Raw genomic sequence first — 18,820 nt, forward strand, 5'->3', positions numbered from 1 at the left:
GTACAATTAAGTGAACTTCTTTTTCACAAAGTTTGTCTTCTCACTTTCCACTCAATAATGATTTTATTCCAAGACACACACTTTATAGAATAATTTAAACTACCAATTTATGGTAGACATGGGATTGCTTGCAAAACCTTAACAAGCTTATGATAAAATAATAAAATAAAATAAACTATAACAAATTAAACAATTTTACAACTCCTTTTCACATGGATACAATAACAGTGGATATATTTCATATAGATTAAGTATTTTAAAACTGAACTAATCAATGTCCAAACTATAAAATGACTTAGTCATTTAGATGATGCATTCATCTAAGGTCAGTTAAGTTCATTTATTTAAGGAATAGTCCCTCTAGAGTAACCTGAGGTTAAGTGTCTTGATCAAGATCGCAATGGTGAACATGACCTTTTAATTATTAGTCTAGATCTTTAACTGTTACACCACAACGCCCATTCTAATCAAGAATGCATTACAGGTTTCAGTATGATTCTTCTACTACCAATTTTATGTTATAAATGCCCTCAGTTCATTGTTCCATGTCGTTTCAGTTATGTGGTTTGCGTTTCTCCTGTGTTTCATTGGATGTCTCCTGAGTGTTATTACCTAAACACTGTCGTTGAGCGTGGTGTGGTGTATATATATATATATATATATATATATATATATATATATATACAGTCAAACCAAAATTTATTCAGACACCTTGAATATTTCATTCATTAATAGTTTATTCACTATAGTTTAAAAAATGGTAATAAAATATGACTAGATCTCAGAGTTAAACTGTGTCAGAAAAAATAATCTTAATTATGTCAGATAACACTTAAGCAAAACATTGTCAGGTCGAAGTGTCTGAATAATTTTTAGTCCCAAATTTTTATCAATCTGACTGGTAGTCTACTGTATGAAGAATTTTTGGGTATAATATGTCACAGTTTACTGTATTTTGCTATCCTCACTTACATAAATGAACTATGGTGTCCTGCACCCAGTAAAAATATATCAAAAATGTCTGAATAATTTTTGGTTTGACTGTATATACACACAACATGCTAAACAAGAGTATTTAGTAATAATAAACATGATGCTAGGGTGTTGATATGTGGTTGCTAGGGTGATTTAGGGCATTAGTAGAGGATGAAAGAACCAAGTGTGAATGCTAATTAAAAAAAAAAAAAAAAAAAAAAAAACTTCATGATTTGAGGTACTATTCATGTTTGTAGCATAAACTTTGCAGGATGAGTTATACAGTATAACACAATATAAATAAAATAGCATATAGTCATAGTGATTCTTGTCTTCACAAACAAAAGGTGAAGGTTCTCCAGGAGCAGCATGGGCCATCATTTCACATCACTACTTCTGACTGAGCCATTTCTTTATATATAACTGATTTATATTTTGTTTAACCTCTCACAATTCATTATGTCTAAGCAGTGTGTAGACAAAATATCATGCCCAGTGCTGTCATCAAAATGACCTGCTCATTACATTACAGCTCATTAATAGTGGCTAAAATCAGAGGAATATTGATAACAATATATTCACATTCCTTTTCAAATCCAATGCACCACCATTTAGAAAAAAAAATGTTTTAAAAAATAATATTATCACAAATAATATTAAATATAAAATATATTATTTGTTAAGTGTTATGATTTCACAAACAGGCACTTGGTACTATGGCGGTGTGAGTATAGTATAGAGTAGGCCTATAGATGCCTCATTTCCTCTCAGGGAACCATGGTTACAGTTGTAACCTGAGACATTTTTATTTATTTGTTTATTTTTTTGTTAATTTTTTGTTTATTTAAATTCATTTAGATTTGGTTTAATAATAATAATAATAATAATGTATGGTCAAGTATCAAATAAAATGTAAACTTGCACTGATGAAGTTAATGTTGTTAGTAATTGTTTAAAAATGACCATGGTAAACCAGAATTCCAAGGTAATTTTAATTTTAATCTACCAAACTGTATCTACTTTTGATACCGAAAAATGTTTACAGGTGATTTAAGCTAAGCCCTTTACAGAAAAATAAAAATCTAAAACTGAACTAATGAAATTATATACAGCATCAACTTACTTATATCTTAAATAAATAAATACTGCAGCCAGAGTCACCAGAATTGAATGCTTTGGTGCTGTTTTTGTGAAATACAAAAATTCTTGTGGGACCTGTGCCCCAGTAGTGATCAAACTCTAGAAATGGCCCTGGATATGCTTCCCTTGTGTGATGTGTTGCAGGTTTAGAGTTGGGCTCTAATGCTGTCGCATCCCACTCTTCTACCTCCTGCCCTTCCTAGTGCAGGACAGGCAATGTGGTAACCCATCACCCATTTAGTATCCTTCATATTTCATATGGAGAGAGAAAGTAAAGATGGGCAATTCCACAACCTCACACCTTTATCTGTCTTTTCCTGGTAGTTCAGGGGTAGTAACCATATTCTCCTTCTAGAGCAGATAAAAGTGCTGTGATAAAAGTAGATGATGGGCAAACGGTAACTATTTTGTTACTGTTTATTATTGTACAGTAATATTACTGTAATAATAAACACAGTAAGAAAATAGTTACCATGATTAAATTTACAGTAAGCATACTGTGGAATAAAACACAGCAACTTACTTGCTAATTGCTGCCAGCAAGTTACTGTACATTTCACAATGTTCTATTATTATTACTGCTGTATTTTTTATCACAGCAAATATACAATTGCTGTAAACTGTTTTCATTGTGTACTGTAAAATGAAGATATGATTTTTGTCACAACATGACATTTATTTAAAACATTTTAAATTTGAAAATACATGGGCATAAAATATTTTACATAATATACATTTATAGGCTATAAATTTTTATTATGTATACAACACTCCTAAACATACAAATCCATCATCTTTGTTGAAGTTGAATTAAAATGTTCAGATACAATTGGGAATGATTAAAACAGAAAGTAAATACTTTTCAAAAACAGTAGAATTTTAAGCTTCAAAATCCTTAATACTGACTTTATTCCTGAATGGGAAACTTCCTTCTGTGCTGGAGTCGTTTCCTGCGGTGGAAGAAATTAGTCATTAATGTAGATGACTAAGAAGGCAAGACTGATGGCTTGATGACAATGAATACTAGTTGGACTGGCTAAATTAAATGATCCAGCCAACATTATGGTGACAATTAGTGTGACTTTGAGTGGGCCTCAGTCAGCTCCCTAGTTCAGTAGTCTGGGCACTGATCAGGGAGTCAGCCCTTTTAAGGGCTGTCTCGATCACAGAATGCTTCCAGTGCATTGAAATATTTGCTAGTTAAAAAGCGAGCAAATATTTAGCTTTCAATGCATTCATCATTAAAGTCTGTCCTTGAATGTTTCCTCATCTTTGTGACTTTCCTAACCACGTATTTTAACAATTATATTATATTTTATTATATTATAGTCACACAAGTCAGGCAGACACAAGAAAACTCAGATGAATATAAATCCAATATGAAGTTTAATAAATTCTGGCAAGATAATCCACAAAACAGACAGAGTAACACACCTTGAACATAATCACGAGTAGCACTGAACAGAAAATGAAGGCAAAGGCACAACTTAAGTAGTAAATACAAATGAGACTAAGTAATCAAACACAGCTGAAACCACATGAACTAATGACAGTTACTATAGAAACAAATGAGAAGCGGGAAATTTATAAAAAAAAAAAAAAAAAAAAATAAAACAGGTTGACAAAACCAAATAAACATAATTTTGACAACTATATTATATTCCGCACAATGTAGATAGGCTACCTTACAGAAGAGGCCAAGCAATAATAAAAAAATAAAACCATCTCGAGATTAAAGTTGTTAAATTTCGAGAAAAAAGTCAAGATAAAATGTTGAGAATAAAGTCATTAAATTACGAGAATACACTCGTTAAATTACGAGAAAAAAAACTCGTTAAATTTCGAGAAAAAAGTCAAGATAAAATGTTGAGAATAAAGTCGTTAAATTACGAGAAAAAAAGTTGTTAAATTACGAGAACAAAGTCGTTAAATTACGAATTTGTTCTCATAATTAAATTTTTTTTCTCGTAATTTAATGACTTTATTCTCATAATTTAATGAGTTTATTCTCAACATTTTATCTCGACTTTTTTCTCAAAACTTTAACGACATTTTTCGCATAATTTAACGAATTTGTTCTCGTAATTTAATGACTTTTTTCTCGTAATTTAATGACTTTATTCTCAACATTTTATCTCGACTTTTTTCTCAAAATTTAACGAGTTTTTTCTCGTAATTTAACGAGTTTATTCTCAACATTTTATCTCGACTTTTTTCTTGAAATGTAACACGTTTTTTTCTCGAAATTTAACAACTTTAATCTCGAGATGGTTTTATTTTTTTATTATTGCTTGGCCCTAATCCTCTTCCATACTACCTTGTGTCTTTGGCAACATTTGAACAATTGTTGAATACAAAAAATACTGTTAATGCGTGTACAATGGCATGTCCATATTATGCTTCCACAAGGCGGGAATTCACTTAAAACGGCACGCATCTATGTAGCTGCTGTAGCTTGTCCGGCAAAAAAGCTCAGAAAAACATGATGCTGTAAAAAATTTAGTGCTGTTTAAAATTCTTACCGGTTGCTGCATTTTCTTTCACTTCAGCCCACTTCGAGAAAAAAAAAAACAACAACGAGAAACGGCTAGCACACTTTGCTAACACACATGCACATGCATGTGCATGGAGTTCCAGTTTTATCCAACAATGTTCCACCAAACTGATGACATTATCAAATATTGACAGATAAAATAAAATGTATGTGAGTAAACAGTTATCTTTGTAATGATATGGCTTATAGTGCTGCTCTCTGCATCTCTCTCCTGGCACACTCCTAAACACAGTAAATTTACATGAGGAAACATGGCAAAAGTCAAATCCTAGAGAAAGTGTGGAATATCCTCTGTTTCTGCTGCTGAAAATGTCCTGCTCACAATTTCTTCATTGTGATTCACAGTAAAAAATATATTTACTGTCGAATTTATCCGCCATTGAAATTTAACCACGACGCTTTGCAGATTTACAGCAACATGATGTATACAGGTTCTACAGTAAGAATTTGTTCATTTTACAGTAAAAATGCTGAGAAAACTACAGAAATTTGTTTCAGTGTAGACTATCTTGTCTCTTTGAATTTAAATCTAGAATTATTCACGTTGGCCCAAGAAAACCACACTTGCCCGAAAAAAAAGTGTGGGGGACGAATTTACATTTTATTAAAAGTGCAACCACATTCCCTACATATTCTATGCCCATGATTGGAAGAATGAATGAATTTGAAGAAAATGAAAAAAAGTTGGTATAAAACTGCCTACATAGGTGATGTGATCTCTAGAAAAAGACAATTGCTGAGCAATGTGTCATGAATAAACCCAATGCCCCCATTTGCCCTTACTGGCCAGAGAGTCACATGTGAGGTTGCTGTCATGGTGTGTGTTGAAGCCAATCTCAGCATTTAAAGATATATCAGTGCTCAACTGGCACAAGTTTTACAATGTTCCCAATTAAGTGTTTTGTGAAAACATCCTGTGGTGAGACCATTTTCATTTGTTGGCCTGTTATCTTTCCAGGTATCTTGTGCTTGATTCTGGAGAAAACTGAGTAAGATTGATACATTCAATGCAGACCACCGTTTATTCAAAGACACCTGCTGTTCTTCACTGAAAACGAGTCAGATGAATTTGAATGCAAGTTACAATCTCTATTGCCATAAAATGGCATACTGAAAATATGCTTTGGGTGGAAGATAAACAGCATTCAAAAAAATATACATATATGTATATTTTTTTTATCAACTCCTGAAAGCAGAAAAAAACATTAGAAAGTGGTAACTTGCATTTTTTACCCAACAAATCTGTTCCTACTAGCAAATTAATTTTACTTTCAGTGAAGTAACCTAATTTGTCAGGTTAATTTAGTCAGATTATACAGCAGAGTTCCTGCTCTAATCTGATCTGTTACTGTTCCTCCAGTTACCCAAATGGAGATTCTTATTTTTAGCAACAAGACCCTTTGAACCTTCATATTTTTGGCAGACTTGAGGGAAATTTGAAATTTGTTTAGGCCCGCAGTTTCTGGGACAATTGCCAGTTTATGATGACATGAAAATCCAAGAGAGCTGTATTCCCACAAGTCTGCAGTTCTTATTCCAGTTATCCAAAATGTTGGGCAAATCCAATATTCTCTTGAAGAGCATGGGCAATCCCCGCAGTGGTACCGTTACATGTCATTGTCTACATCCTGTGAATCATAATCTGTAATTCATAAATTTTGAATATGAATTCATACATTTGATGTAGATTTTTTTTTAACTGAACTCATTTAAGGATTCTGAAGGGAATTTTTTATCTGATGTCAGTTTGGAAATGTGTCAAAACAAAATATTGGGGATGACAACAAGTGACTGTCATTATGAATGAGTCATTGAATTATTCATTCAAAAAAATTGTCTGCGTATTTGTTTCTCGTAATTGCAGCTTTATTTCTCACAGTGTGCTTTGTCTCTTGATTATGAGTTAAGTGACTATTAGTTAATTTGACATCAGATTCATTCAAAAGCTCTGATTCATTCAGGAATGAAACAGCACTGCTGCGTTGTGCTGAAATGTGTAACAGTTCTGTTTTAACTCTGTTAGAAACTATTTTCAGAGTAAAAATAGACAAAGTAAATAGCAATGTTGTGTTTAATTTAAGCTACTCAATATTAACAGATTGTTTATTAAACTGTTATATAAAACCAATATCACACTTGCAAAAAAACTAACATCACAATCATACATTTGCAAGTCATTCTGACAAGATGGAAAATCTGTACATATAGAGACATTAAGAAAGCATTGCTCATTTTAGAAATCGTTATTTTTCAGGAATTTGTCATTTAATCAATTAAAGACAGAACTGATCATGCTAATGAATGGTCTGTTCATTTGCCACTACAGCACATAGATTTGGCAGCCATTCGTTAAACAGCCATCTGTTATGAAAAGAAATGCCAGAAGATGAGTGGTGATTATATTTTCCCAAGGGAAATTCTGTTGAATCTGCCATCATGACAATAACAATGTGCATCATGTGTTCATGGGAGTTTAATCATCTGTTTAGTCAACAAGTGCTTAAAACAATGACTAGTGTTTGTGTAAAACACTAGGCCTACACATTACCTTCATATCAGATATATCACAGTATACAGAAAGACCAAATAAATGCCTTCTCACTCTTAAAAAGTCAAAAATGAATTTAAGACTTAGACAAACCTTGACACTGTCCTGTGTTCAGACTGTTGAAAATAACATTTTCCTTGCTACAAAGGTACACATTTATAAAGCATTATAGCTGACACAAATCAGTGTTTTCATAACAGATGCAGACAAGATTGCTTTTGAATTAATAAAGTAACATGTAAAATGAAAGAGAAAATAGGTGTTTTATGAATATCTCTGGCCTATTATTTTACTGAATTTAATGAAATCGATTTTTCTGCCTTCATACAGAACACTGTACTGACCCAAATGTCTATTATACAACACGTTATTGATATAATGTGAATAGTTTAGAAAATGGTTTGGAATTGGTTTATTTATAGTTATCAGGGCCAGGCTTATGAAGAAGACATGCACCATAAAAATCATGATGACACAAGGATTCTTTATTTCATATTGATCTTCATGTGACCCAATTATAGTTGTGCAAAATGAACTCTTTTTGGCACCATTGGTTTGGCATTATATGTCACCTCCTTTTCAGCTCATATAATAGATATTTCATTCAAAATTGATAAGCTATTCAAAAAGTAACGTCATAATCAGTATTTTAAAACCTGTAACCTAGAAATGGGCAAAACATAAAATCAATATGATGTGACCTTCACATCAGTGTCCGCTTATCGTTATTATATATTGTGCAATTGAATTGTTCCCATCAGCCTAATGAGCCAACTATACATGCCGACTTTAAACAGAAACATCATTGTGGTTCACAATTCCTTGTTAATTATTTCTATTGTTTAGAGCAGGAAACCAGACTCCAGGGATGTGCAGCTTTCCGGCAGGAGCAGTTCACAAGAAGTTTAGTTATGTGCATGCATGGCTGAGATCCAAAAAAAATCAGCTAAACAGCTCAGGAACAGTTAAATAAGAACCTATGAAAGTAAATACAAATTTCTGTAAATTGCCAAGAACACTGGAAGAAAAAAAGAAATTTATGTTCCAAAATCAATTTATAATAATAATAATAATAATAATAATAATAATAAAGGTAATTGTGTAAAACAAGAAATATATGCACATTGTGAGAAATAAAGCTACAATTATGAGATCCATTACCATTTCAGTCATATCCAGCTCTTGGTGATTCTATGGCCATCTCTTGCCATACACAAGAGACTGTCCATGAATTTTCTTGGCAATGATTTTTCCAAGGTAAGTTGCCAGGTCTTTCCCCAACCGTCCCCATTACATGGCTTGGGATTCACACACACACGTTCACTCCTACAATTCAACTATACTGCATGTTTTTGGATTGTGGGGAAGCCATAGCACCTGGAAGAAACTCAGTCAGACACAGGGAGAGCTCCACACAGAAAGGACCCCGGGCTCAGCCAGGACTTGAACCGGGGACCTTCTTGCTGTGAGGCAGCATTGCTGAGCCAAAGTTGCAAATATGAGAAAAAAGTCGCAATGTGAGATATAAATCACACTGCAAGAAATTAAGTCACAATTATGTATCAAATTGTGAGATATAAAGTAAAAAAAAAAAAAAAAAAATTGTCACAATTATGAGGAGAAAAAGTTGTGAGACAAAGTTGTAATTATGAGAACTGAAGTCATGAGGTACAGATTTTCAGTTATGAGCAATTATATCACGTTTGTGAGAAATGATGAGAAACAGTCACAATTATGATGAATAAAGTCACAACTGTTAGATACAGAGTTGCAATTATAAAATTATTACAGTTACTTTCTCTCAAGTGAAGTGAATGTACTGCCACAGGAAACTCATTTATGGTGACAGTTTAAGACTATTTAATAATGACAATTATAAACACCATTCTGGAAAATCTTGGTTTTTTTTACAAATTAATTTTTTAACCACAATATTTTTTAGATCATAACTTTGCGCGGTGTATATTATTTTCTGCCTAGGCACAAGCAATGAAAACATGTTTACATCGAGACTGAAGTGGCAGTGGACAGATGGGGACATGCCTCAATAAGACATGCCACAGCTGGCCTGAGACACACGCTGTAACACTCTGTCCCCAAAAACACTGACCTTTGATTGGGCTTGTAAACAGAGCACAACATATTTTTGTCCTCTAAATTAATGTAATAAAGTTCACAGTTGCTGGAATCAAATCTGGGGCACTGAGAAGTCAATACAAAAGCCAGTGAACAAAACATGTTATTGCTAATGGAGATGGTTACAGGGTACCATTATGATTGTTTCAAAAGCAATAAATTGAGAAAAAAATTGTGACATTTGCTTAAGGCCACCATGAAATCTGAAAACTGACATTTCTTTTTTTTTATGCAATATTGCAGTGCTTGTTATAAATGATTTATCTGTGCACATCATTATTTTTTTTAAAATTCATGTGCCCTTTGTAAACTTTAATCAAAATAATTTCCCCTCCCTCTGCAGCTCATCTACTCTCTTCTCTGATGACATGTTTACTGGCGCGAGGGTGGGACAACCTGTCAATCACATGACATCACAACCATAACCATCCATTCAATTAATAATTTTTTTATTTTTTATTTTTTTTTCTTGTTTGAGAAGCCGTTTCACTTGGATATATGTCACAATAAGGGAAAAAGTCTACGTTTATGATGACTTTAATTCCACACCAGGAAAAAGTGATAACCTGCAACAGTACCTCAAGGATCTAATTCTGCTTTGTCTAACACTTAAAGGGTTAATTCTGTCATTAATTACCATCATGTCGTTCCACACCCGTGAGACCTTTGTTCATCTTCGGAACACAAATTAAGTTATTTTTGATGAAATCCAAGAAGAATGACTCGTCCATAGACAGCAATTTAACCACCACTTTCAAGGTCCACAAAGGTACTAAAGACATTGTTTAAAAAGTCAATGTAACTGCAGTGGTTCAAACTTAATTTTATGAAGCGACAAGAATACTTTTGTGTGCAAAAACAAAACAAAAATAACATTATTCAACAATATCTTCTCTTCTGTGTCATTCTCATACGCTGTTTGCGTTCAGTGCTTCCAGGTTCTACGTCAGAACGCAGGCTCATTATTGGCCGGATCCTGTGTCAGCATCACACACATGCGTCTTTGGCCAACACTGAGCCCGTGTTCTGATGTAGAAAAATATCTTAATTTGTGTTTCAAAGATAAACGAAGGACTTATGGGTGCGGAACAACATGAGGGTGAGTAATTGATTTATTTTGGGGTGAACTAACCCTTTAATAACATTCATGGTTTAACCTAGTCAAGTTGATTTATTCACATTAAATAATATTTTTTGATTTGAATAAATGTTTAGTTAGAATTCTTTTTAAGGTTTCTGATTATTTTTTGTTGTTGTTGTTGTTGTTTCAGTATATAAAAGAACAACCTCAGAGCTACATTTACCTCTGGGATAATACTCATTGCTTATCAAAAGAAATAAAAAAGCATTTCATCCCAGCAGGATAAATATTTGATTTACATGCAACTCAAAAGAGCATAAAAAAATCACAAGGGGTTACATCTTTTGCTTTGATACAAAAAAAAAAAAAAAAAAACTTTGGAACAATGGAAATCATTATTAACGCATCACCTGAAAAGATTTCTACTTTCATTTCCAACTACCCTGACGTCTGACACATATTTTGCATCTCTATTTCCTGTGTTTGCAACAATGCTTTTAAGACCCTCCGCTCGAAAGCCAGACGGGTTCACTCAGTCTGAGTGTGTGACATCAGCAGGGGTTGTAAGGCGTGTGGGTGGACTTCTACTGAAATCCCCCCATCACTTCCTATATGCAAACAAATGGTCCCATTTACGCACACACTTGGCATTTCCACGTGAAATATTAGCCTATAGTTATTTAAAAATGCCTTATGTAGGCACCCTATACATTTGCATCAATACAAATTAATAATAATAGTTACAGTATTTAACCAACTAATAAAACATGCAAAGTCAATAAATATTGTGGTTTCACACAAAATGCCTTTGAGGGTTTGCTCACCCAAAAAGGAAAATTCTGACATCATTTACTCACCCTCGTGGAAAACAAAAGAAGATATTTTAAAGAACTGTTTTTGTCCATACAATGAAAGTCAATGGGTCCAAAAACAACAATAGATCTCATTATCTTTCAGTGTATCCAAAAAAACATTGAAACATCAATTTCTTATTTGGTTTTCCACATAAATTCATAAGGGTAATAATGACAGAAATTATATTTTCGTGTGTATTATCCTATAAAAGATTAAAATATGTCAAATTTGGCATTGTTTTATACAACATATGGAGACTATTAAGCACATGGGGGGGAAAGTGATTCTTTAAGGCAGTGGAAATGATTCACTGAAGACCGAAGACTGTGTGAAGGGCTGAAACACCCCCTCCCTCCACAGCTTGCATTTCATTGGCTGAGTCAAGTGATGTCATGGAGTGTGAAACTGTATAAATAGCCCAGCATTGCTGACATTGAGACAGAATCAAAACTCTCAGATAACATTTACTATTAGACAGCCACAAGTAGGAAATCTTTGGAACTGCTATCATGTGCCGAGCACTAGAGCATCTGCCAATCACCTGTCTGGAAAGGTATGTTTCATATTTCTTTTTTTTTTTATATTAAATAAAAATATATTATATTTCCAATGATAATTCAATTTTTTTAATCATTTATAAGTACTTTATTCAAATGAAATGAAGGACATTTTTGTTCCTTACAGGGCAAAAGAGCTCAAGGCTCGGTTTGGAAATTTTCTGCTAAAGCAAGAGCTTAATATCATGGGCCACTCGCAAAAAACTGACAAGTTAACACTGGAGAACAGACGAAAATGGAGCCAGTCTTTCCATGAACTCCTGCTTCACAAAGGTGAGTTTATATCAGCGGGAACAGTGCACTGATAAGAATGGTAACTAAAAATGGTAACATTTAAATTATTCAGATGAAAAAAAATATTATTTAGCATCACTGAATCAACCCAAATGCAATAATTTACACCAACCAAACTAATTCTATGGGTTAGATAAGGTCAAAATTGCTTTTTAAGGTATACAGTTGAAGGTTACCACTTTTTACATTGTAGCAATATAAAAGCACACCATTCTCAGGCTGTAGGATGAAAGCTATCAGGGTCGTCTAATGTTTTCTTCATGTTTCTTTGCAGAGGGACTGTGCGCTTTCACAGCTTTCCTGTCATCTGAGTTCAGTGAAGAAAATATTGCTTTCTATTTGGCCTGTGAGGACTACAGGAACACAAAGAACTCCTCAAAGCTGTGCTGCAAGGCCAAGAAAATCTATGAGGAGTTCATCTGCTCTGACTCACCAAGAGAGGTAAATTTCCTAAGAATATTAATAGTGCAGAAGACTCTTAATAGAAAATTTCATGAAAAAGTCTAATGGCAAATCATTTCTCTCCATATTTCAGGTTAATCTTGATCATGAAACTAAAACCATCACCTTGAAGAATATGGAGCAACCCAACCAGTCCTGCTTCACCCTCGCCCAGAGTAAAATTTACACCCTCATGGAGAAAGACTGCTACCCTCGTTTCCTCAAATCAACAGTCTACCAGGAACTCATCACACAACATTTGGGTTAAACTACCCATGGCCACTCTAAAGACAGCAGCAGCGGACTGCATCCCAGATAAACATGGCATTTATGTGACGGCATTTACGGTCAGTGAATGATCTGGACCAGTTTCTTGAGGTTCAGGAGGACTGAACAGACTCAAAGCCAGATTGGAAGGCCTTGGGCATCAGAGAAATCCATTCCATGAATACAGCATTGGAGTACATGGGAAGATCAAGTTTGTAGCACTGGATAATAACTGTGAAAGCAGAATCACTTTTGCACATTTATATGTAAAACTATTTGATTTTTTGTGCGTGTTTGAGTATTTTTGTATTTCCTATGAGTATTTATTGAAAAGTTATATTGAAAAAAAAGTATTATTTATATTTGATGAACAAATGTGGGTTATTTATTGAACTTTGAGTGAAAAACACTCGAATAAATTTTTTACATGCAAACATTTGTCTTTAGCCGTGTGTCTTTTTGAATTATGAAACACTGAATTTAGTTTAGAATATATGAATATATTATAGTTATATTATATAGTTTTATTTCACTGGATTTTGCTTTTGGACCTTACTTTATCCTGCTTTTGGATTTATTTTATTTTATTTTATGCTGTTAAAAGTAATTGAATAGTTTAAAATAATAAAAAATGTAAGAGGCATCCCCACTCTGCATTTTCTCTTCCCTCATTTTCTCCCACAGAGAATTTTATTTTATTTTTCTTTACTTTTTGGCTTCTATTTTATTTTATTCTATTTTGCTTTTTGTATTTATGTGCAGCTAAAAGGAAATGTCATAATGAAATACGTCAGATACATCCCCCCTCTGCACTTCCTCTTCCCACACATCCCACTCAAATGGGTTAATGGAGGCTCTTAGTCACCTCTGCTACACAATACATAGCACCTTTCTCAGTGAGCCTCATAAAAAAGAATTTAAAGCTACTCTATTCACATACATATGCGTAATTAACTGCTGCCAACAGGATCATTCAGTTTTTCCGGAATATACAGTCAACCAGAGGTGTTTTTTCCAGGAAAGCTCTGTGTCGATGAGGCTGGTTTCCATGGTGATCGCGTGGTCCACTCATTTCACCCACTCCACGCCTCTGCAGGAGCCTGTTTACCTTATGTTGTGATGGCACTGAGAGACAGTGGTGCTCCAGCGGCCCACTCTGAGTCACCTGCTCTGCACCCCCTTCATGCTGCCCTTTAAAACTCTATGAAGACCACAGTGGATGCAATCATTCTCATGATTAAGATATGAATAGGGGTTCAATATTGCTTGTAGTAAAGATAATATTCTTAGAGTAATGAAAATGAACAATAATTTTAATCCTTTTTAAAAATGTTTAAAGAGATCTTTTTATTCTCTATTTCTTTTAAATAAATAAATAAACATCTAGTGTCTTAAAGCTACAGTGTGTAAGATTTTTGCAGTAAAATATCCAAAAACCACTAGGCCAGGGTTATATATTTTGTTCAGCTGAGTACTTACAATATCCCAAACGCCTGTCAATGGCGTCATATCCGCGTCACCCTCGGTTTCCGGTTTTATTTTGTAGAAACCATGGAAACACCAATGACGCTTTAATATATTATATGTTTTATTAGACAAGGGAAAAACTGTTTGGTTACATTTATAGACAGAAAAGGAATTATTGTTATATAGCTCAACATGTTTAGTCTTATTGTTTAAATCTAGTTTTCTTGATTTTGCCATGCTTTTACCATGCCTCAGAGAAAAATACTATTTTGTCAAGCATTTTCTCCATCATACAATACATTTTAAAATTTATTGCATGCCATTTATCAACACAAGCCATCCAGCATTTATTAATATGATATTCTAAAATCGATCTATCTTAGGATGTCTTGGATGACATGGGGGTGAGTAAATTATCAGGAAATTTTAAAGTGAACTAATCCTTTAAGAAATCATTCATATTTATCCTTCATATTGTGTCTCTCCTGTGTTCTCACTCCATTTCTCCCTCTTCTTTCTTTCTTCGGCTCAGAAAGAGGCTGTTGCACTGATTTGAGGTCGAATTGACAAAAATTAACTGTGGAACAACAAGCTTCACAGACCCCTAAAGTATTAAGATAAAACTCAGTAGGTACTGTGTGTTCTGAGACAGAATTTCCTCACCTGTTACTGTAAAAACATTGTGTGTCAAGAAGTGCTATTGTGTGCACTTATTTATAGTCACATCAAGTTCAGATCTAGCTTAATCGATCTTGCAGTGTGTCTCAAACAAGTGTCTCACAGCAGCCGCCGAGCGAACGCAGAGAGTAACGTTATAACATCATTTTCAACACAGTCATATGTCTCTAATATGATAAACAGCACTGTGTTACCTCATACCCTTGACCAGAAGAAGAGGAAGTGGCAACTGTGGCAATAATAAATGTTCATGTGTCCTGTTCGTCTCTCATTAGTAATCTCTCCAGCGGCCTTGTTCAGCTCCCACATCACTCAGCCCTGCGCTGCTTCATACTACAGTAACATTAAAGGGATAGTTCACCCAAAAATGAAAATTTGATGTTTATCTGCTTATACCCCCAGCGCATCCAAGATGTAGGTGACTTTGTTTCTTCAGTAGAACACAAATGATGATTTTTAACTCCAACCGTCGCGGTCTGTCAGTCAAATAATGCGAGTGAATGGGAACACAATCAATAAAAGTCGAAAAAACTTGCTTAGACAAATCCAAATTAAACCCTGTGGCTTGTGATGACACATTGATGTCCTAAGACACGAAACTGAACAGTATTTATATCATTTTTTTTACCTCTAATACGCCACTATGTCCAACTGCATTCAGCATTCGCTTAGTGAGGTCTGATCGTGCTCTGACAACGGCAGTGATGTCTAGCACTCATTGAAGTCAATGCGCGAGGTATCACTGCCGTTGTGATAGTGGTGTATTAGAGTGTATTATAAAAATGATATAAATATTGTTTGTTTTCTCGCACAAACCGATCGTTTTGTGTCTTAGGACATCAATGTGTCGTCACGAGCTGCAGGGTTTAATTTGGATTTGTCTCTGCAAGTTTTTCGACTCTTATTAATTGTGTTCCCATTCACTCATTACATCACATCACATCACTATTATTACGCATTATTTGACTGACAGACCACGACGGTTGGAGTTAAAAATCATCATTTGTGTTCTACTGAAGAAACAAAGTCACCTACATCTTGGATGCGCTGGGGGTAAGCAGATAAACATCAAATTTTCATTTTTGGGTGAACTATCCCTTTAATAAATTCATCCATGAACATGATTTCTGCTCGAGTCCTGTTCCGATTCTTTTCCACTGACTGTGAGGTGAAGACGACATTTTCCCAAGAATCCGCTCTCAAACTCAGTGTCATCAAGCTACACCATTGTTTTGAATAGGCGACCTCTAGTGGCAAAAAACTACATATTGTAGAACTCAGAAAGTGGAAAAAAAAAATGGATCTGAAGGACCTATAATGTAATTATATATTCAAACATCTAGATAACCAAGAAAAACCTTTATTTTTTAAATTGAAGGGCATAGTATAGCTGATTAAACCAAAGGGGTCCAGATGGCTGATGAGCTGAAAACATATTTCAATGAGAACCAAAAGTGGGCAGTATGATGTTTCATTATGAGAGGCAAACAGATCCACTTCCGCCTGGCCAGACTTCTTCCAAATCAACTCCACAGTCTTAAGCGTCAGCCCCTGCCTCGACGACAGGATGTCTGCTCCCTGATTCAGGGACTATATATATATATATATAAACTGAAATGTTGTGAAATATTAATTACAATTTAAAATAATTGTTTTCTATTTTAATACATACATTTAAAAAGTAATTTATTCTTGTGATGGCAAAGCTGAATTTTCAGCATCATTACTCGTCTTCGGTGTCACATGATCCTTCAGAAATCATTCTAATATGCTCAAGAAACATTTATTATTATTATTATTATCAGTGTTGAAAACAGTTTTTGCTGCTTGGAAACTCTGATACCATTCAAACATTTGTGGTTAGATTAAAAAAGAGATAAATTAATAATTTTATTAATCAATGATGCATTAAATTAATCAAATGTGACAGTGAAGACATTTAAAATGTTACAAAAGATTTCTATTTAATAAATGCTTTAATAAATGTAATAAATACATTTAATAAATGCTGTTCATTAAACTTTGTATTCATCAAAAAATCCTGAAAAAAGTATCACCTTTTGTTTGTTTATTTTAATGTTATAATAAAAGCACTGGACTGGAGGCCTGAGGATTGCTAGACAGTGAGTTCACACTGGCATTGTTAAATGGATCTTTTGCCATTTCTTTTACCGTAAGAGGACATTTCCTTCTTCTTCTAAACTTAACCGAGGATGTGTTGCTATTTTAGCAGTTTAATTATTGTAAGTGCTGACGAAATGAATAACAATGTCAACAGACTGACTTATCAGTATTTACTGCAAATAGGTGCTATATGTTTAGTCACTGCCTCTGTTTAGGGTGACATATCCTACACTCACCACCCCGCGCAAGATATTCATAACTCAGGGCTATTCATGGAACATGGTGGTGAAGTCAGATATGAGCATGCAGACACAAAAGAGGAACGATATATTTGGAATAGACAGATTTCACAGAAATGACCAGTGTTTTCCGCCTCAATTGTTCCACATGACTGTGGATTGTAGCCTTTATTCCTGAACACATTATGAGCTGACGATGAGGAAGTTTTCATAAATCCGTCAGCCAGGAAGGTGTACTGAGCTAGGGGTTTTTAACTACTGTTTCATCTTAATCCCTCACTTTACCCTCAGATATTGTTTGTTTAAATATAAACACCAAACTATGGGTGGGTGGATTTTTTTTATTCTATATTAATATAATTAAAAGATTTTGTAAATTGCTTTGTAATGACAATGACAAAATATTTAAAATAAATATTTGAACAAATGTAAAAAATAAATAAATTAAAAAAAAAATCATTAAAGCATAAAAATGAAGAACAATAATAATACAAAGCTGTTTTAAGACTGTAAATATTTATTTGATTTTATTACCTACTCATTTCTCAAAGACAAGTAAATATCTCCCAGTTTAAGCCTCTAATACATGATGTGTATATTATCTTCAGTCAAAATGCAACATACAACTGATATAACTGAACATTGGCTTCATTTAGCTGCATCTAGATCCTGCTGTTGTCAAACTAACATTTTAAAGGATTAGTTCACTTTCAAATTAAAATTTTCTGATAATTTACTCACCCCCATGTCATCCAAGATGTTCATGTCTTTCTTTCTTCAGTCGAAAAGAAATTAAGGTTTTTGATGAAAACATTCCAGGATTTTTCACCATATAAGTAGACTTCAATGGAGCCCAAACAGTTGAAGGTCAAAATGACAGTTTACAGCGATCCCAGTTGAGAAATAAGGGTCTTATCTAGAGAAACCACCTCTCATTTTCTAAATTTTTTATTTAAATTTTATACGTTTTAACCATAAATGCTCATCTCGAACTAGCTATCTTCTCTATCTTCTCTATTTGTATTTCTTCAGTGTAGACACTGCTAAGTGTATTACTGCCCTCCACAGGTCAAAGTTTGAACTAAATTGTCATACACAATATGATAGTGCAAGAATATAACAACACTGCTGGAATTCTAATAGAGAAGAAGAGAGCTAGTTCAAGATGAGCATTTGTGGTTAAAACGTATAAAATTTTTAAAACATTTTTAGAAAATGGCCGATGGTTTCTCTAGATAAGACCCTTTTTCCTCGTCTGGGATTGTGTAGAACGTTTTGAAGCTGCAATGAAACTATAATTTTGACCTTCAACCTCCACTATATGGAGAAAAATCTTGGAATGTTTTCATAAAAAACCTTAATTTCTTTTCGACTGAAGAAAGAAAGACATGAACATCTTGGATGACATGGGGGTGAGTAAATTATCAGGAAATTTTAAAGTGAACTAATCCTTTAAGAAATCAT

The 18,820-nt window shown here is 33.9% G+C and overlaps 1 protein-coding gene across 1 annotated transcript; it reads left to right on the top strand.

Annotated features, from left to right (window-relative positions):
* The first annotated feature begins 11,699 nt into the window (after positions 1 to 11,699).
* Positions 11,700 to 13,282, top strand: rgs5b (regulator of G protein signaling 5b). The gene is made up of 4 exons (XM_048164652.1): positions 11,700 to 11,842; positions 11,974 to 12,119; positions 12,415 to 12,581; positions 12,676 to 13,282. The coding sequence occupies exons 1-4, from the start codon at positions 11,799 to 11,801 to the stop codon at positions 12,847 to 12,849; spliced, it is 531 nt and encodes a 176-aa protein (XP_048020609.1). The 5' UTR covers positions 11,700 to 11,798; the 3' UTR covers positions 12,850 to 13,282.
* Positions 13,283 to 18,820: the final 5,538 nt, after the last annotated feature.

Source organism: Megalobrama amblycephala, linkage group LG17 (assembly GCF_018812025.1).
Source record: "Megalobrama amblycephala isolate DHTTF-2021 linkage group LG17, ASM1881202v1, whole genome shotgun sequence".
Lineage (NCBI taxonomy): Eukaryota > Metazoa > Chordata > Actinopteri > Cypriniformes > Xenocyprididae > Megalobrama > Megalobrama amblycephala.

Coding starts and splice junctions, on each gene's coding strand:
- rgs5b (XM_048164652.1), top strand. CDS start 11,799: ATGTGCCGAGCACTAGAGCATCTGCCAATCACCTGTCTGGAAAG. Junction 12,120..12,414: donor TGAACTCCTGCTTCACAAAG/GTGAGTTTATAT, acceptor GTTTCTTTGCAG/AGGGACTGTGCGCTTTCACA. Junction 12,582..12,675: donor GCTCTGACTCACCAAGAGAG/GTAAATTTCCTA, acceptor TCCATATTTCAG/GTTAATCTTGATCATGAAAC.